Raw genomic sequence first — 21,116 nt, 5'->3', positions numbered from 1 at the left:
CTGAACTTTCATCTCATGTCATGTTTGTCATCACTGAACACTGAATAAGGCAGGCTCTAAGGATAAACAGTATCCACTAATGTCATAAAACATTTTGTCAAAATGCAAACACAAAAGTTGTTGAATTAGCACTGGCTTTTCATAGCTTTGGCATCTCTGGAGTTGCACCAAAGCGATTTGAACACAGAAAGTTCTGTGATGTGTGCTGTGCCAAATGCTCTTGTCACTAAAAGCAGCTTCAGTTTGCTTGTGTTGTGCAAAGTGCCCAAAGCTGGCTGCAGAACAACGGCGGAAAATTCTGTCTTTAAATGGCCATTTTCTGCCGGTGAAACAGCAGCAAAACAGTTCCTGTGCTTTCAGTAACAACTTCCATGCTCCTTCTTCCTTTCCAAAGACTACCCTCCATGAAAAGTGCAAAGAGGCTGAGGAACACACTAAGGAGAGAATAACTTTTGGTTTGTCACTGAACATGCACTTTCTAATTCTAAGAATATTCTTGCTGTGGTTTAAAACTTAACAGGAGTGGAAAAATAAATATGAAGCAACCACAGCTGACTGACTGCAGTTTGTGTCCAGGCAAAATAAAAGAGTCCATCCTATTTTGCATCTTATACTTTTAATTTTTTTCAGTGTATGCAGCAAGAAAGAATAAACAACTTGTGTGAAAGTCTTCAGTTCCCCATTCTGATTCTCTGTTCATTTGATGCAGAGTGATCAGCAGCGCCATTTCTGGCAATTAAGACCTGTGATTCAGCCAAAGAAACAACTAATTTGATTTTTAGTGTAATAACACATTTTTCATTTAGATTTCTACAAGATTTTGTATCTGAAGTGTTAGCAAATGTCTCTGTAAGTAGGAGCTAAACAAGACACTTAATTGCTCTAGCATTTTAGAAACTTTTTAATATAAACATATGTTTCTGGCAAACCAGTGCTGTATTCACACTCCTCCTTTGACTGCAGAACTGAACATTTTTTTTTCTTGATGCATATATACATAAGAGACATTTTCATTGAGCAGTAGGAGACAAATCCTAACAACTGATGCATTTGAATCCCATTGATTACTTTTGACACCCATCTAGTGGACACTACACAGCATCACAGGATAAAATTCCTGTCAAAACAGCCATGTGCAAGTCTTGCACATACTTACCTGATGATGTAAACCACAGGGCCTCTCCCAGCTGATGAAACTGCAACTTTATCTAATAGACTTTTAAATTTGAAAAACTCACTATGTTATAATCTGACAGTGAAATCATTCATAGAAGCCTGCCTTAGTTTCTGACTGGGAGAAATAAGACTAGTAATAAAAGATTCATATCATGTCCACAAAAGGTAAGTGAAGAAAATAAAACAAATCTGCAAACAAAACCATACGTTCCTTTAATCCAATAAAATACCTTTTAATCAGCTGAATAATTAAGTCCACTGTTAAAGAATTCAATTTAATAGGCACTCCTTATTCAAAATTTTTCTGCTGTGAGACAGATTTACATTTACCCTCATTTATTTCTAACCCACTTTTAACTTTTGCTTTAGAGCTTTCAGGCAAGCTTGTATATATTTGAAGTGATACTGCCATTGCAGAAGTTAGTCTTATTGAGCACAGGAGTAAACAATCCTCTTCTATTTTACCTAAAATTCCATGAAAGATCTGCCCTCCTACCCTCAATAGAAAAACAAAACATACAGACTGTGTATTGTTTAGGAGTCTGTGTGTTCTTGCAGCTGTTTAAAGAAAAAAATTATTTTATTTAGGCAATGAAATAGAGGTGTTAGGAAATTTGGATATAATGAGCTGACAGATGTTCCAAACCCTTCATTGGCATTGTGAGTATTTTGTGCTTCTGGAATACTCAGTAATTCAGACTCAAAAGATATTGATTGCTGGTGAATAATAGTAGTCATGCTAGTAGTAATGGCAATATGGTTATTAACTCAGGGCACTATAAGCTGCAAAGGATGTTTTACTGTAGTATTCATGCTATCTTGTCCTTTCCAATATTTTTTTCAATTTTTTTTTGTGAGCAGATCTCACAATGATCACAAAGATGCAGTGAACAGTGAAAATGAAACGCAAAGAGGAGCTTTGCGTTGTCCAAGATCACCCATCGGCTGCTGGCAGAACTCTTATTTGATACCTTACTGATTAAGCTTTGTTAGCTTGAGACTGATAATATCAGTAGTAACACATTTGAGGACACAGAAAAAGTATACAGGCATAATCAAAAGAAATCAAATTTGGCAAGATGCGTATGTGTTAGGATTTACTGACAGTGAATTGTTCTGAAAACAACAGTGAAAAGAGGATTAAATGGCTAAGCTCTCTTCAAGTGTGTTTAATATCTGTTTCCGAAGTTTTTTTGAAAAAAAAAAATTTGCTTTTCTACATTCAAACTGTGAAAGGTGAATAAAAAATAAATAATATAATCTGAGAGCAGTAGAAAGCTTGCCATTCCAGGAATGTATGCAAAGTAACAGGAAACCAAGGTCCATTCTCTGGCAGGTAACGTGCATCTCTGTCAAAATTAACAATACATGTTTCTTTGATTAGTTTGTTTCATAAAGAAAAACAGGCCATGGGAATGCTGTCACTTCAGTGAAACATTAAAGTGGCAGCCTCACTGCAGCCTCAGGTTGATGGTAGATAACAGCAAGAAAGAAGCTAGTGCAGAGAGTAGCATGTACCTGCTGTGACACTTGCACCAGACGGAAGTCTAATCAACAGATGACATGTACTGAATATTTTCTCTTCTGCTGTCATTAGATATAATTGAAAACCAGTGGGTGTCCTTCATGTGAACACTGTTTTCAAAATGAGTACTTCAGATGCGTTCATTACAAATAAATATTATGAAGCTAACACTTATCCATGTTTAAAAAATGATGCGAACGATCCTCTATTCATCCCTCATTCCCAAATGCTTTAGCAGTATTATTTAAGTTCCCATTAGTACGGCAAATGAGCCCAAGTAGTTATAAGCCAAGGTCCAACCAACTAGGAAAACAAAAGCTATCTTCCACTTCTGACTGGATAAAATGTGCTCCATCCCATCAGATGGAGACGTAATCTTGCTAATCCACACATTTGTGACCTCTGAGCATGCATACCACAGCACATTAAGTCTAAACACAGAGCCACATGCTCCAAGAAGATTCCATATGGTACCAAACTCAGCTGTCAGGCTGATAAGCAACATGGGTTGCCGTGAGCACGTCTGGCCAGCACTGCCCACCCTGCGCTAGTTTCTAGTTGATTGCAGACTCCCATTCAAGGTCTTCACACTGATTTTCAAAGCTCTTTGTGGAAACATCACAGACTATGTGAAGAGCATCTTCTCTCTCCTTCTCTTTCTTTTTCTCTCCTGACACTTCTGCCTCTCATGACAGTGGTGTGCCCTAGGAATGATAAGCCTGTTTGCCGCTCTTAATACCAAATACAATAGCTAGAAGTGCTGGATCTGAACTGTGTAGTTCAAAGACACAAATGGCCACAAAGTCATGCTGCTTGGCAGTGAGAAAAGAACTCATTTCTCTGATCTGGTTGTAAAATAGGAACGCTAATGCATGCAAACATGCCCAAGCACACACATGCACCTTAATCCCAATCCAGCACTTTGTTTACTGGGATAAGACAAAATATGTTCTTGAAATATTTAGGTAGTAATGAAATATTAGGGTTGAGTACTCAATAACAAAAGAGCCCTTGACAGTGGGAGACAGGATAATGAGGGTCCAGCTCAGAAGAGATGGGGCCTGAGGAAGAAAACTATGAAACATCATGTTTCCTCAGGTGTAGAGCTCATGGATACTCTACATGCAGAGAAGCATAAGGCTTCTTGTATTCCTAATAGTGTTTTCTTTCTCTTCCAGATTTCTTTTCCTTCAGACTTGTTCTTTTTGGTTATCAGCAATTTTAAAGTATATTTCTTGTGTGCTTGTTTTTTGACTTAGCAGTGGAATTGACCAGGTCTTTATTTCCCCATTATTATCAAGAAGCAATTACCTAGTGATAAATTTGTCAGAAGAGTGTTTATTACTTTCAAAATTTTTATGTCAATGGCATAAATCTTTTTCTCCTTTCTTTTTGCAGTTTCGATGTAGACAATGGTACGTCATCAGGACGAAGTCCCTTGGATCCCATGACAAGCCCTGGATCGGGGCTAATTCTTCAGGCAAATTTTGTTCACAGTCAACGTAGGGAGTCTTTCCTTTACCGGTCAGACAGCGACTATGACCTTTCTCCAAAGTCCATGTCCAGGAACTCCTCCATTGCCAGTGATATGTAAGTACATTATAAAATACTTTTAGCCAATGCTTTGTCCTCTGTCTTAAGATTTTTCCAGCCACAAGAAATTTCTTTCAAAAATCAAAGACAGTAATTGCTTATGCTACTGCAGTAATGGAAAATTGTTTGTTTATTTCTTTAATGAAGCTTGTACTTGTGTTTGCAGTTTTTTGAAAGTAAGGATATCATGAGGGTGTACTTGATGTGTTTATGCACTTTATTAGCTTTGACAGAATAATGAAGACAGTCAATACTGGTGTATCAAAACACTAAGGAGAACTCTGATTTCCTAGCTATTAAGTTCTTTTCAAGAAGTGATTCAAACTCAATTTCTGCTTCTTCATATTCTTAAGAAAAAGATTCCATTTATTTGCACCAGGTATTTTTAGGTTTTTAGAGAAAAGATTTACCAGCTGGCAGAAATTAATAAATTCAAGAGAGGCAAAAACTATTTCATGTATCGTTTTATCTAAACGGCAAAATTTTAACAAAAGACCTTGGGAAAGTTATTCTATTCTCTCTCTATATTCTTCCATGATGTGTGTGTTTTCTGCTAGTGGATCATACTTTTCAACCCCAGGTTGCATGGATAGTGGAAGTCAGATGCAAATCTCTGTTTATTTCTAAGACACTAAACACATGTTCAATGTCCTAGCTTCTAGTCACTTGTAAGTAGCAGAAATTAAGAGTAATTTTGTTTGTTTGTTTGCCTTATCTGCTCCAGATTTCACTGGTTCAATTATACATCACTAAAATAAAGGACCAGGCTTGTGAGAGTCCCCTAGTGAACAATGAAGTCTAAAGCATTGAAAGTCCAGCATTAATATAAATGCTGTTCTTTAATGAGGCAAAACCCAATCAATATCCTCTTTAAAAAATAACAGTCAGTATGCACAACAAAGGAAAAACATTTTCATAATAATGAGTGAAATTTCACCTGATATTTAACTTGCAGTCGTTATAATTGAACACTTCTATTTTCAGCTCTACATATCATTATTGGAAATGTTGATTAGTCCATCTAATTATAGCTCTCTTCCTCTGTAAGTGTCAAGAAGAGAAAAATTCATGCCTTTACAGAGGGTTGGTGTAAGGTCCATACCTCAGTTAAGCCCTGTAGATTAAGTACTTAGTAAGTCTTGTGCCCAGTGTGACCAATTCTGGTTGAAACAAAATAAGTGAGAAAAAGACCAATCCATCTTGCCTTGTCACAAGGAAAAATGCATTTCACTTGCACATAGTGACCCCCTTCCAGCAAATCTTCCTCTGACAGATAACCTTTCTTTTAGATGGACAACAGTCAAGCTTTTAGCATGGCACCAGTGTCAGGATACCATTTGGAAAGACTTTTATGTTCAGGGGGGCAATCCAGGTTACTGTGTTGCTTAGATGAGTCATTTCAATTAAGAATTCAACTACTGCTCCATCCTTGAACTCATAATCTGCTTCTGCATTTCCTACAATTCTGGGTAACAGCACATGGCAGTAAATTGGACAAACAATTGAAATACTGAAACACTGAGCATGCTTTTTCCTTTGGACATCTGTATCTATTCTTCCTTTCAAAATTTTCTTAAATTTTCTTAAAATTAAAAATAATCTGTGTAGAAAATTCATTGGACCTCACATCTGGATAGATTTTCACAGTCTCCTGTCACAGAGGAGTTGTTGTACTAAGAAGGTAAATATTCCTGCCACTGTTTAGGATGGGAGCACATTAGGAAATGTAAAAGGCAAATTGTTTTAACCATGGAATATTAATCATATATCAGTAAGCCTAATTATAATAAGCTTGGTTATTTCACAGAAATGAAGTAAAAGAAAACCAAGGAATGAAAGAGGGGAAAGTTTAAAAAGATAAAATAGTGAGGGGAAAAAAAAAAAAAAGAAAAAATACCACAAAGCTCTTTATATATGGGTTCAAGGAGTAACTGGATGTGCTCATGAGAAGGAAACCACTCTGGTTCAGGACATTGCTAAACAAGGTGGAGGTTCGACGAGTTGTCAGGGGAAGTACCATACAAATATTAGATTACTCCTAAATTATCCTATTGCCCTTTTGCATCTATCTACATGCTTAATTTTAAGTATTGCATGTTTCTTAAGCATAAGCAAAATATATTACAAAACATACACATCATTCAGGTAATGCAGATGAATTAATTGTACGTAACAGTTTCACCTAGAATCCCCTGAATCTTCAGTACTTGAGTTACCAACATCAATATTTCACGTTATAAAGCAAAATAGAAAGCAAAAGGCATGCATCTTTTATTTGGAAGGAATATAACACAAAGATTTCTGGCATTTCCATTAGTCTCAAATAGTGTGCTTACAATAATACATTCCACTTCAGTAGCAGCAGATGAAACAAAAACAAAACTTCAAATTTTAGTCAAATATGGAGTGTTGTGATAAAAGACAGCCAGTGGATGGCAGTGCTAAAGTACTGAATTCATCATTCTGTCATTATTTATTATTTGCGCTGCTGCAGCAGCTCTGAGCTCCAGCCAGGAAGGGAACACAGTCAGGCTCAGTTCTTTGCAAAACCAAGATGAAAGGATAGGCTCTGCCACAAACAACTTAAAGTCAAAGCATAAGATGATAACCAAGAGACTAATACAGTCAGATACTAACCCCAGGAGAAGGTACAACACGAGTCCCTGTGTCTGAAGTAGTAAAACTCACAGAGCAACCAAAGGGAGTTTCATTCAGTGAGTTGAGATGGAAAGTAACAGAAACAAGGGCAGAGAAGGGGGAAGTGGAAAATTTTTTAAAATCAGAGAGACTAAAGTATGTTTTAAAGTGAGGAGCCAGATTAGCTAAGGAAAAGAATAAAAGACAGGATGAGTGCAAGGCTACTCAAATGAGAGAAGGTTAGTGGGACAAATGTGGGTGAAGTTATGGTACTGAAAGAGGCAAAACCAGCAGCTTGCCATATGGTAAGAAAGGAAAAATACATAAAAAAGAGTGGGAGTCAGTAACATATTTTTTCAATTATCTCTTGGAAGAAATAGCATGGTCCTAGAGAGGGAAAAAAAAGCAGAACATGGAGATGATATGAGGAGATAAGAAAAAGCCATTGAAGGTTGTGAACTGGAGAGGCAGGTGGTTTAGACAGGAAGATGCAATGTCAAAGGCAGAAGAGCACATATGCACTGTGAAGCCTGGCTATGGGAGTTCCAGCAGAAAGATGAGGATATGGAAGAGAAAGACAAGTGAATGAGCAAGCCAGTGAGGATCAGTGAGCCAATATGAGGAATTACAGGCCAGGATCTGTGATGACAGACAGGAAAACAATTTTAAAAAGAAGGAGAATAAAGAATGGAAAATTGGGGAAAAAAAGTCCCCAACATCAGTTCCAACACTGGGAAAAAAGGGAACAGAAGGCAGCTGAAAGATGAGAGAAGTCATCAGTGTTGTACTGGAAGAATTGTCAGGTTTACATTTCAAGGCATCAGTGAAGCAAGGAGCTCTGAATGTGGTTGTCTTGCAGAGGTGGCCTGAGTACTTAATACTCACCTCTTTGAACTGCTGTTGCTGCTCAGAGCTTGCAAATGCAGACAGAGGCGGCAGTGGTAACACTTTTTATATCTTTCTTGTTAAGGGATCACTGCTCTAATTAACAAAATATGAGATCGAATTTGTGGGGAGTCTCCATTTTAGCAAAAATCAAGTCTCTAACCAGGTTAAAAAATGGATTCTTCAGAGAAATCATTAGCACTCTCATGAACACTAGAAAGAAGCCAATAAGCAGTCCACTAGCTAGGGCAGAGCCCATGTTTTATCTGCCACTCTAAAGGGAGAAAAGCACGTGTAGTCCCCCTGCGATCCTGAAGAAGCAGACCAGAGCGTAGCAGACCAGACTAGAGGACCAAGACACTCTCAGTACAGAAGTCTGTCTGAACTCCACTATGTCTTCTGAATGTATCTAGGGGAAAAGATATGTGACAATAAGCACTCCTTAAGTCTACCCTTTCCCCATTTCCACAAGGTCACAGAACACAGCCTGGTGGCAACATCCTGGTCTTTCCAGGACTTGGCCAACTGAACCTTACTCAGTAAAAAAGTAGCTGGTGTGGGGAGTTCTATGGGCTTCTTTAGAGATGCTCAGCACTATTTCCTTGATCAGGTGAAATATCAATATAAGCTCCAATTAGTATAGTTACACAAAATTTGCTAATTTCTATTAAACCTTGCTTCCACCTCTTAAGCACCAGAACGCAGCCAGGGAATACTGACTGTAGGGAACTGCAGGGTCATTGGCCTGGTGATCTGCTAAATGGCCACCAGTACACCTATTCCCCAAACTGGCCAGCCTACTGCTATTCTGCGAATACCTTCTGTAGACAGTAGCATCCCTCTGCTGCTTTCCCTGGTAAAACAAATGTCAAGAGGATGCAATTTACTCCAGGATTTTTTCCTCATAACTACAGTATTATCCTGCCTTCTCCTAGAGGACGTGCTGCTTTATAGACTGCATTTGAACGTATCTGTAAACCTTGGCTCCATGTTTACCAAAAAAAAAAACCAAACCAAACCCCAAATGTGGACTTCTTTGGAACAAAAAGAGTCTCTGTATTCCAGTAAACACAGATATTGACATACAGAGATTTGGGTTATTTGTCAGGATGAATTATCCCCTTCTTCAATAGGTGGAGAAATAGTTGTGGGATTTTTAATTTGTGTGGGTTTTTTTTTTCTGAAACAAAGCCAAAATAATCTGTAATTTTGCAAAGAATAAGGAATAACAGAATTATTCTGGCTGCAAAAATTACCTTAAATAAAGGGAAATTCCATGGTAGGGAGTTCCCTTATTTGTCAGTGACTGGCAGGTCTGGTCCTGATCTGAAACTGCAAACGGGCTGAAATATCCCTTTAACTGGCACGTGGAACAACTGCCAGAGAAGAGAATTTTTGAGGTCAACTTGCACACCTTTCCCAGTTCTCAACAGTCGGCTCAGCTTTTAAAAAAATTGCATTGTATTCAATCTGGTTCAGATTCATAAAGGGAATGTACTTTAAAATAATGGCAGACAAAGATTGCAAACCTGGACAGTTAATAAGGTTCATCTGAGCCTTTAATATGCCAATAAAATCATGAAATGAGGATATATTTTCTCATCCAGAACAGGAAGCCAAATTACTAGTGATACAGCTTATTCTTCTGTTTCTGAGCCAGGAAGGCCTGGATTTATTAATAAAATGCTGTGAGTATGCGTCTGAAGTTACAGAGAAAAAAAACTTTTCCCTGAAAGGTTCTGGCCAAGACTCTAGAAGAGCAGAAAAGGCATGCAGTTACTGAGCAGAGTAATTGCACCTCAGTTTAACAAATTAGATATAATTGTCTTTCTTTCCAGATAAACTGCTATTGAAATTCCTTATGATTTATGGGAATCTTTTCTCAGAATCTGTGATATTACTATATCACAGATATTACTGGCAGAAAAGAGCCAGTTAAACTGCAAAGTCCAGCCTGCTTTAAAAAATCTTTTAAAATGCATTTTCTATGTGTGTTTCAGCTCAGAAACAATTTTGAATGAAAAGATGTATTAAATTGATTGAGACATTTATTTGTCCATGAAAAGAAATGTGCTTACATGGCTTTAGGAAAAATAGGCCAATGTTTTGCTTCACTGGGTTTTCCTTGTTTGTTCTTAAGATCTTTTAAGTTGAAGAAATCTCCAGGTTGCAGCTTAAATTAAGCTAAGTAATTAGTAAGTCACTTACAATCCTTTTTTGAGTTAGAAATAAAAACATTTTGAAAAAAGACCACTGTGACCTTTCCAGTTGCTTGGGACATTTTACAAATGGAATCCAAAACAAAGAACTCAGTAATATTCAGTTTGCTTAAATGTAAATAATAAGTTTGCACTAACTTCATTTGTTGATCAGGAAATCAGTTATGTTGTAACCAAAAAGAGAATATTTTCACATTGAGAAGTCTTCTTTTGATCTGCTTTTTAATTCACGAGATTCGAAGGTGTTCTAATATGCTTTTATATGGTTGTTGAATCGGGATCTATTTTGATGAAATGCAAACTGATTTTATCTTACGTTCAAACAATACAGAATCATTATTGATTTTATGTCCTAATCATAGAACAGTTAAGGTTGGAAAAGACCCTTAAGATCATCGAGTCCAACCGTTAACCTAGCACTGCCAAGTCCACCACTAAACCATGTCCTCAAGCACCACATCTACCCGTCCTTTAAATACCTCCAGGGATGGAGACTCAACCACTTCCCTGGGCAGCCTGGTCCAATGCCTGACTACCCTTTCGGTGAAGAAGTTTTTCCTAATATCCAACCTAAACTTCCCCTGGCGCAGCTTGAGGCCATTTCCTCTCATCCTATCACTCCTTACGAGGGAGAAGAGACCGACCCCCACCTCGCTACAACCTCCTTTCAGGTAGTTGTAGAGAGCAATAAGGTCTCCCCTCAGCCTCCTCTTCTCCAGACTAAATAACCACAGAACCTAATAATTTTCCAAATATAACTCTCAGTTGTTAAACCCATCTCTTTCCCTTCAAACACTTTTAATATTTCAGGCTTCTTTTTTCCCCCTCTTCTGGAAATCATGGGTGTTTGAAACAAAATGGCAAGTTACTACTCCTGTGCTAAACAAAGCAGACTGAATTCCTAAACCTCTTCAGTCAAAGGTGGCATGCTATTAAAAACATGGTACCAAAACCGATTCTTAACTGGGATTTCAGCTACATCTCAGCACCAGTCATCTCTGGGCTTGCTACACAGATCTGCAGTGGAGGGGAGGGAGGATGGGCGTGTTTTGTGTGTGCGCACGTGCACCCATAATACTGAAGGATGGGAGCAGTGTGGAGAAAGGGAACTTTGTAAAGAGGGACTCAAATGTTTTTGGGGATGCTTCTTAGACTGTTTTTCCAGCTCAGTGATCACTGTCATGCACAGGCTGAATTTATTTCACAACCGAGGAAGATTAGTTCTTGTTTCACCCCTCAGGGCACAAACAACACTCTGTATGCTTGCGATGGCACTAACGCTGTGTAGCTGCAGAGTTCATTCCCTGAAAATGGACAAACTGATATTCTGATGGTTTTGCCTTGATTTTCTTGAAGTCTTGTTTCTTCTTACATACATATATTTAGGGGCCTTTGACTTTGGTTTAGGGGACCCTTTTTTCTAAACCTTGAAGCTGAAATAATCTTACTGTGGCTGGCTGAGTGCAGGCTTGCTCAGGCTGGGAAATTACCTTGAGTAGGTGCTGTTCTTAGCAGCTCTGCTCTCATTTCTTTTAGAGAGGAAATCTTTCAGCCTGCATCAGTAGGAGATTCACATGGAAAGTCGTGTATTTTTATTCTTCAGAAGTAACACAACTGTATCTGTTCTCAATGCTTAAGCATATGAGGCAGGGAAAAGCAAGGAACCAAATGTCTGCTGCTTAAAAGCAGTTCAAGGTAATACATTTTATTTTTGTTTGCAAAAAGCTAAGAGTTTATGTGTGTCAGCTAATGCAATCAAAACTGATTAATAGTAACTTGTTAAGCTGCACTAACTTGATTGCTTCTAGTCATGTGTGCACAACCACTCATTAATTTTCTCTAACCTGAGGAGAAAACCAACCTATCCTTTAGTCACTGATGCTTGTTTATTTTACAGCCTTGCTTAGAGCTAAATCATAATTTCTGTAATATTAGAACGGCACTGCTGAATTGACTTGGACTATTCTGATTGAGTTCAGCTCTTTTCTGGTTCAAAGTCCTACATCCTCTGGCTTAATTCAGCCCTTCCTTCAACACACAAACCAAACCCGCACACTGCAGCAGCTTCTCTTTCATTGTCATTTCCTCATTGACCCCCCAGACAGACTGCCTTCTGATTTTAGATGGAAAACCACCTACACCAGTGAAACACTCTGGCAAGTCCATGCTCTGTTTCTTTTTAGGACTGAATAATACACTCTGTCAGACTTAATGCAGGCCAGTTGCTCAGAGTTGTCCACTGTTCTGTCATCTAAATGGTCTGCCATATTATGATAGGATTAAAATGTTGAAGCTTGGTGGCTGTTTGGGGCAATATGATACCATTGTTATATGATACAGAGTTGTCCTGTTTTCATATCTTGCACATCATGCTGGCATCCTTCTGTGATGGCCCACTACATGAGTACCAACATGATTTCCCCAGGCAGATTACCCAAGTCGGATGTGCGAGTACAGTCTCTCTGTAAAACATTTAAGCTTCCTGAGCAAGGAAGTAGTTGGGTCTGACACAAGAGGTCTTGATCTTCCTTGAACGCTTCCAAAGGTGCTATGATACTTTCATGGGAGATGGAAGAAGCCTGATAGTGTTCCTATAGCATATTATACAGAATGGGGAAAAATAGTAATACTTCCACTTCTTTGAGTTAGTCAGCTGATTCTGATTCCAGTGCATCCAGCAATCCTGAATGAAGCTTCTGGATTCAATGGGTCTTGGTTCAGATCACCATCACTGAGACACAGTTAGCTGCCCTTATCACCCAGCAAAGGCTCTTGTTTCTAGTCTGCTCAAAAGCACAGGCACTGTGATATGATGCTGGTGATGCACAGTAAGGTACACAGGTAACCAGGTAATACTTCCTGATACTGCCTGAATTAAATCTCAAAATACTGATTTAAAAGCACCTTGATATTCACTGTTCCTTTCCAGTCCCTTAGTCTGTAATGGATATCATCATTGTCTTTCCAAGTCTTGACAGAGTTCCTCACCTTGGGTGCTAATGCAGTTCAATTGGAAGTAAGATTGTAATTTAGGTAACCTAACACTGATGACTCCAACAGAGTAGACTCCGAGTATTCAAAGGCTTCTTTCAAAACTAATAAAGTATATCTTCAGGAACTGACATGCTAAAAAGGTGGCATGAAAAATTAAAGTACTTTCTTGTACAAAATATCCATTATACCTGGAAAGTTCCTGGTGCATTAGTACATGGCATATCTTGGTGTGTATTAGCCATGTGTAATAATCCACATTTGTTTTGAGCTGTCTTTTGGATCTGTGATCATAAGGCAGCCAACTGTTGTTTTCTTCATCAACATGCCATAGAGTAGAGTAACTTGATTTGTGCTTTAGCAATACTTTTGACTAATTAGGGCAAGCTCTGTTGCTGTATTAGAAAGAAGTATCAGGAGGACATAACTGCATGGTGTTACAGAGAAATACATGTTCCCAGAAATAAAGAAACGCTCTGGGAAAAACAGCCCCCTCCTCTACAGCTTGTGACTCCATCAACAACTTCAGTTGCTTGCTCTTTCAGCCCTAAATCGCAACCTGCCCACAGTGTCGTAGTCTCTAGCCCCTGCCTTCGATGCCTGATCAGCCCCCAAATGGTGTTCAGCCTTTCAATGAGCTGCAAATCACTGACAACCCACTGACTGGAAAAAGCTGTAAGCCAGTTTCTGTCACACCCCATGATGTAGGCACAACATTGAGAGGTGTCTCTTATCTCCAGTCAGCCTTAGCTTTTGGAGCCGGGCCTCAGCTATCTCATATTAGGACTAGAGAATTGTTTTTGAAGTCTTTAGAAATTCAGATGACATGACTTAAGCACTGTTCCTGCAGAATAAACTAACTTGGAGAGCTGTGATTTCTGACTCCGCAAAATCAGTATTACAAACCAAGCCATTTGGATTCTCCATATGCAGATGACGATAAAGTGTTAGCTGCATAGAGCAGCCAGCCACCCGTCCTGCTCGCTGTCCTTAGAGCACAGCTTCTGCTGGCTAGTGTCATTACATGATGTTTCCATTACTGTATCAGAGTGCAATCTAGAATCAAGAGTTCATTGCTGCTAAAATCTGAATCTGAGCAATGTGCATATTTCGGCATACCTAATTCATGTTTCTTGTGTGCTTACTTGGCTTCACCTATAAAATGTTATAAGGGCAGCAAAAAAAAATTCTAACAATTAGGGTAAACTCTCACCTTACTCTCTGTTCTCCATTTGTGGTTTTGCACGTGGTATATTTGTGTTCCAGCGTATGTGCAAGGAAAACACGAATGTCTCATCTAAGCTGTATTTATAGCATGTTATTGGACAGTAAGTCTGAATCAGCCTTATATACAGCAATGAGTGGATGTCATGTTTAATCCAAATTTGGATGTTTACACTGAAAAAGGAGGCTGCAACAGATTTTCTGGTTCAAATAGAAGACTACTTTCCTGTTCATCTCCTTTCCTATTTTGTACATTCTGTGTAAACAGTATGGGTTTTTCCTTGCTTTTATTTTTCCTATGTTTCTCTATTAGAAAAAAAAAAAATAATAAAAAATGCCCCAAAACAACTCTATAAAGATGGGGTCAATTCTTGTGACAATGTGACAAAAGCCTTAGCTCGTGCTGTGGAGCACAGTGTAGGGATTCCAGACAGCTACTGTCCCCTAGGGCTTTTCAAAGTCTGTTGGCAGCTTTATTCTTTCAAATAGGCTATGTCCCAAGTTTGCAGCCAGAGAATCCAACGCAGACTATGCCAGTTGGCTTTAAAGCCTGGCCAGCATCCTCAGACAGTGCTTATCCTGGGGAGATAAGTGACTTTTTCATTCAAATGGAGGAGTGTGGCAAACCAGTATGATCATGCTTTAAACTCATACAAAGCATCAAGATTCTTTCCACTAGTCTTATAATTTATGCTACAAAAATTGTGTCAGGATTAACCAGGAATTTTATCTTGACCATATCTTGTCCATGAAAAGGTATGAGTCAAATTGGTGTAAATATGTTTTGTACATTTTCCCCCCTCTATTTAGACAGAGCTCTTATTTGTCCTGTTTATGTCTCCCATCTGCAATATGTGTCCTCAATATCACTCACTTGGCATTCTTCATGTGAGTCTAGAAAGTCTTAATCTGAGTTTACTATGGCCTTTACAAAGACAAACCTTATTCAGGACGTTCCCTGCAAAGCTCCACACTGGCAAGTGCAGACTCACATTTCTAGTGGTCTCTCTTCTCCTTAATTGGTGAAGGGTCTGGAGCGCAAGTCTTATGAGGAGCGGCTGAAGGAGCTGGGGTTGTTTAGCCTGGAGAAGAGGAGGCTGAGGGGCAACCTTCTTGCTCTCTACAACTACCTGAAAGGAGGTTGTAGTGAGGTGGGGGTTGGTCTCTTCTCCCAAGTAACAAGCGATAGGACGAGAGGAAATGGTCTCAGGCTGCGCCAGGGGAAGTTTAGGTTGGATATTAAGAAAACCTTCTTCACTAAAAGGGTAGTCAGGCATTGGACCAGGCTGCCCAGGGAAGTGGTTGAGTCTCCATCCCTGGAGGTATTTAAAAGATGGGTAGATGTGGTGCTTGAGGACATGGTTTAGTGGTGGACTTGGCAGTGCTAGGTTAACGGTTGGACTCAATGATCTTAAGGGTCTTTTCCAACCTGAACGATTCTATGATTTTATGATTCTGTTAATGGAGACTCACTTCTCCTTAGTGGATATCTTGACTTTTTTCTGACCATATTAAAAAAACACCCTCGCTTTTTTAACTGTATCCTAGCAGGTCTGCAGAATGTCTGTCTAGCTACTCCTCTTATTAGATGAATATATTATATTAGCTCAACTTAATTAAGAAATAAAGGTTCTGCACTCACCCTGTCTATCCTTGTGTTAATCTTCCTGCCTGCTTCTCTGTCTGTCCATGCATGCATCTCTAAGTTCCTTTTTAGTGGGAGCAAAGTTAATTACTGCCCTGTAATTGGGATAGAAGAGACAAATTAATGCCAATCTTGAGGAAAGAAAGCAAAATTTTTGTACTTTTTATTTGGCAGCAGTCAGCTGAACAAGTTCATCTAACTTCTGACTTAGCACAGAACTTTTATCTCTTCTCCAGGGTGGGGACCATCATAGTTTATATGGGGTGAGTTCAACTATGTCCCATAGGAAAGGTTAGGAAGTAAAACCCAGAAACTTTGCAGAAGACCAGGCTTCATCACTTTAACGTGGTAAATAACTTGCAATGCGTTGCACAATCTTTGATCTGCTAATGGAAGTTTGGCCTGTGTTTTATGTAACAGCAATTCATCTCATGTAGACTGTTGTGTGCTTTAGCAGTCTTTTTTTGCGGTGGTGGATTTGATAATTTTAAATTTTGGGGCTATGTGAAAATTATTCTGCTTTCAAATCTGTCTTTCCTTTGAAAAATGAAGATGTGAACAAGTATGTCAGGCATTCTAGTGAACAGAGCCTAACACTGATGTGAGCAATTTCTTTGAACCTTAAAGGTTAACAGCTCTGTCTATATTTAGAAGCTTGTGATATATTGCAGAGGGTTTACACTCTCTTTTGCTGCTTCTGTATATAGATGTGTGGCACTATCCTGTCCAGAATCCAGACAGAATCATCTATTAGCTTCTGTATCGTCTGAAAACAGCAGGTCACTTATATGTTGTAGTGTTTACTACACTGCATTACACTGTGGATCAATGGCACTTTGATTGAATCATACGTTCTTGCTCTTCTGTACAAAAAATAACACAGCCGCTTTAGATGTGTCTGCTCCTTTTTTGAGCACTCCCACCTTTTCCAGATTTCCTGACCCAATGTGGATTAAAGATTACTCACCACACTATGCAATTGCTTTTCTATTCAAGTGGGTCAGGTGTGTCCTGAACTGCTTTGCAAAAGCTGTGGATATTTGTACTTTTGGTATCATGCTTTCACCAAATTAATGATAATTTCTGGAATTGTTGCTCTTGACACAAGGGGCATTTGAAAAGTGCAAATTAAATCCTGGGTTGGTTTCAGTGCATTAAATTAATATTTAATAATGCTTCCTCTAACAAGTAACAAGCTACAGTATTTTATCAGTGTTCTCCAATGAAATGCAGTCCAGCAAGAGCTCAAGTAGGATGAAACTTAGAGGGTGGGGCCATGCTGTTTTATAGAAAAGAAAAAAAAAACTCCAGGGCAGAAAACCCAGAAACATGTACATGTTGCCTCTTAGAAGTGCCTCAGCATTCAAGGGGTGGCAAACAGGGGCGCTGAATTGGAAGAAGAGCAAGAAAGTACCACCTCTAGTAAGGAAGCCCATGAGAGATGGTGAGAAAAATAACCATCCTATTTTCATAGTTTTGCCAATCTGCACTTTGACAGTTAATAACTATGTTGTAGAAGTTGCCTGGGAATTTGAAGCATGAGTATTTTGTGCATTTGTGTCATATGTTGGGCATTCAGACTGTTTGCCACAGACAGATGCTTGTGATGCTAGAAAGAACTAGCTCTACTCTATCTATCTTGCTTATTTACAGGTAGAAACAATTCAATACTTCTGTTCTTTGTCCAGTGCTGCTGCTACTTGTAAAATTTTTCATCTCCAGGGTTCCGCCCTTCATCATTTCCAAATGTGGGAATTAGACTAGATCAGTAAAAAATGGGATTGCATATTGATTTTAGATAGTTTCTCTGCAGAATTTGATCGCTCAGAAAACACACTCATTTCTAAGAATTCACTCAACCCTTTGTTTGCTTTTTGCCTAAACAACCCGAGTAACAGATAAAGTGGGTAGGCGTGAGGAAGACTGGCAAATAATTTACTTGAGGCTGTAGGCTCTTCCATCTTTGCAGAAGTCATTCAGATGACTAAAGCAGGATTCCTTGCTCTACACAGCTGTGCCACTTTTAAGTGTCAAAACACAGGAGAAAATGGGGTAGCTATATGCAAATAGTAAAAATATTCTTTATAAAAGGGAAGAAGTGAACAGATAGTGAGGAACAGGTAAGCCAGCTGCCACACAGCAGATAATACCATTTCACAGAATTCGAAGACAAAGAGCATAATTTTTCTGGAAGTGAGGTAGCATACGTATTCACTCTATGGGTGTTTAAGTGGAGAACAGGAGAGGAAAGGGAAAGATGGATGTGGCCTATATTCTACTGAAGCCTTTGTGTAGCTGTGTAACTCATTAAAGAATTCTGATCGGAAATGATAGTCTAGGGCATTTCCTGATGTTTTCATGACCCAATGAAAATGTGAAGAGGTACTAAACCCAGCTGGTCATTAACTCCCCTGTTAATGCCCTGGGATGATTCATGATGTCTATAATAACCGATTGGATTTGGCTTCATTGGGCAATTAAAGCCTCCGAGTTCCTCCCACGGTGCCATGTTTCTTCTGGTTTGGTGTGATGATCAGGCTTCCATGCTTTCCAGCCAGGCTGGGACTGTGGTTTCACCTGAAGCAACACCTTATTCCAACCACTCCTGCAAAGACCTTGTTAAAAGTTGCAGACTTCTTCCACAGGGTCTGTAAAAATCAATTTCTCTATTTCAACTAACAGGAATAAGAGATGGTAGTAAAAACAGCTACACAGATACTAAGCATTATGATAATTTTGAATATTGGGGAGTTTTGTTTCGTCCTTACAGGCTCTCTGGTTGTACTTAACTTTTTTTTTATTAGGTTCTTGCCATACCTGCAAAAACATTACTGTCTTGTGGACAGTATATAAACTGTAAGAATGTAGCAACTCAAACGCAAATCATATTTCTCCATTTATCAGAAAGCCTTTTTCTGATTAGATTTTCATGGACTTGAAATCCATTGTTAAATACTCATATTTTATGCTGAAACTTAAATAACATTAAAATAGCACCAAAGTAATGGTAATTTCTGCTGAAAGCTGCAACCTGTAACTCATCACTATAAATTCACTGCAGGAAAATACAGGAGAATTAAAAGCTGAGTCATATTGGGTTTTTGTCATTGGAAAATTCATTTTCATCTTGATTACTGTCATCTACTAGATATGATAACTGAAAACTCCAAGTTTTCCCTGTCCCCGTTGTCCCCTGGAGAGGTCTGACTCCATATCCTTAGTGCTACAGATGCTACTCTTAAGATCAACAGCCCTTCAGCCTACTTGTATTTACAAGACTATATTTTTTGGAAACCATTTCAAGTGGCAGCTTTCAGTGCTGAAGTGAAGGAATCCCTCTTTCCCTTCCTCCCCTCTCCCCTACAGTGTGTCATCCCAGCACATTGCCCATATGTCACCCCGTGGTGTCGGTGAGGTTGCCACAGCAACAGCACACACTCGGTCACACCCCCTATAGCTACAGAGGTGTGAGTCAGTTTGAAATTTTTATTAGGTTTTTATTCATCTGCAATGCACTGCCTGGGCATCTGCGGTTACTCGCCCGTCGAGTGCCCACAAACTTGCTGGTAACCCTCAGCGGGGTTGCTTTAGGTATTTTCCTTGCGATGAAATCTCTGCAGATCGGTCCTGAATGGTCGGTCACCCACCCAACCCGTAGCACAGAAACAGCTAGTTCATCAGCCATCCCATAGACATGCCAGGCAGTTGGGCAATAACTAAGTTGATATTTACTTTTCAAAGGATATGTAAAGCAGCAGTAGTGAGTAACTGCTGAAGAATAAAACTGGAGTTACCTACAGTGCATTGAAAAACCTGGTTTTCTTTCTGTTAAAGCAGTGAGATAAGTTTTCAGTAATACCTAACTTACAACTCTGCTCATTTTTTCAGACATGGAGATGACTTGATTGTGACACCATTTGCTCAGGTAGGCACAATTTTGCCATATTTCTCACATGATCTTGCAATTTAAAGACCAAATAGCCAAACCAATTGTTTTCCATTGTTAATATCATATAAGGTATGTTTGCTTGAAACAGGAAAAAACTGTCTGAACAGAAAGTCATAAACCTCCCACTGTTATCTATACCTCTCTTTTTAATGCTTTTTGATTATCTGAAAAGTTGAAGTGCAACAACATGATAAACACCTTCGACTGATCTCTTTTCAAATACCATAGCAGACAGTCATGATGAAGACAAATCTGTGCTCTCTGTTATTCTCCTGCTTTTTATAATTAAGATTTCTCCTTCTGAACATCTTTTATGCATTCAAGACAAGGTAATTTTTCGATGCAAGATAAGTTTTACCCTGCATACTTATGTTCCTTTACAAAACCATCTCTATTTGTTTGATTTTTCCATTTAGATTCTGTTTTATAAAATATCAGCTCAAAATTCTATGTAATTTAGATCGAAACTCCACAATTTTTAGCAATAGAGCTGTCTTGTCATGTATGAAATGTTAACACTGATATTCCTTGAACTCATGATGACAGGTTTTACCCTGTAATAGACAGGAATGAAAGTTAATTCAGTGTAACTACAGGGGGGAAAAATAAATCTGGAACTCATATGTGATTGAAGGTGAATGGAAAGAGAAAGGTCTCAATCAAGAAGGTGTCCAACTTCAGTCTGAATATGCAGGTTGCTTTGGTCTAATGATCAGCTGTTAAAACAATTAATATTAATTTAATAGTTTATTATATATTTAATTATACTGTAAACAGATACAGCATTTATAAGACACTGACTGATCAAATCCTTAATATGACAAATACCTTCATCTTTTAGTAGCAGAGAAAAGATTAAGCCAGGGCCTTTTCTAAGAATACTTTAAGATCTCTCAAACGGTAAATGTACTTCAACAATAATGGAAGAGGAGAAATTACAGGAAAAACAAGAGAAAAAAAAAAAAAGTAAAACCACTTCTGGCTTTAGTTCCTCAGGAAACATAAAAACCCCAACTCTTGAGCACAGAAAAAATACAAATTGTATGGTGGTCACGCAATCCAATAATATTTACTGCATTTGAGTTCATGTTAATTGTCATCTGAATTTTTATTACAAATTATGCCATATTTATAAGACAGGTTATAGTATGCCTAGAAAACCAGCAAATATTACACTCCACTTATGGATATTTTTTTCCTGGGACAAAACATCCTATTTGTTTTAAGGATGGTTTCATATTCTGGTTGGCGTTGATGGACGTGCTTCAGCAA

At 38.6% G+C, this 21,116-nt stretch overlaps 1 protein-coding gene across 5 annotated transcripts in view; it reads left to right on the top strand.

The window, feature by feature from the left end:
• Window positions 1–21,116, top strand: part of LOC309602828 (3',5'-cyclic-AMP phosphodiesterase 4D) — a gene marked incomplete at its 5' end in the record, with an annotated part of 548,873 nt that overhangs the window by 415,545 nt on the left and 112,212 nt on the right. For all 5 annotated transcript variants that reach the window (XM_082336816.1, XM_082336815.1, XM_082336817.1 and 2 more), the window contains 2 exons: window positions 4,100–4,291; window positions 19,784–19,820. In XM_082336816.1, the coding sequence (XP_082192942.1) occupies window positions 4,100–4,291; window positions 19,784–19,820 (229 nt within the window). The remainder of the gene's footprint in view (window positions 1–4,099; window positions 4,292–19,783; window positions 19,821–21,116) is intronic.

This window comes from Platalea leucorodia, assembly GCF_965183815.1.
Source record: "Platalea leucorodia genome assembly, chromosome: Z".
Lineage (NCBI taxonomy): Eukaryota > Metazoa > Chordata > Aves > Pelecaniformes > Threskiornithidae > Platalea > Platalea leucorodia.
This window is presented reverse-complemented; position numbering and strand designations above follow the sequence as displayed.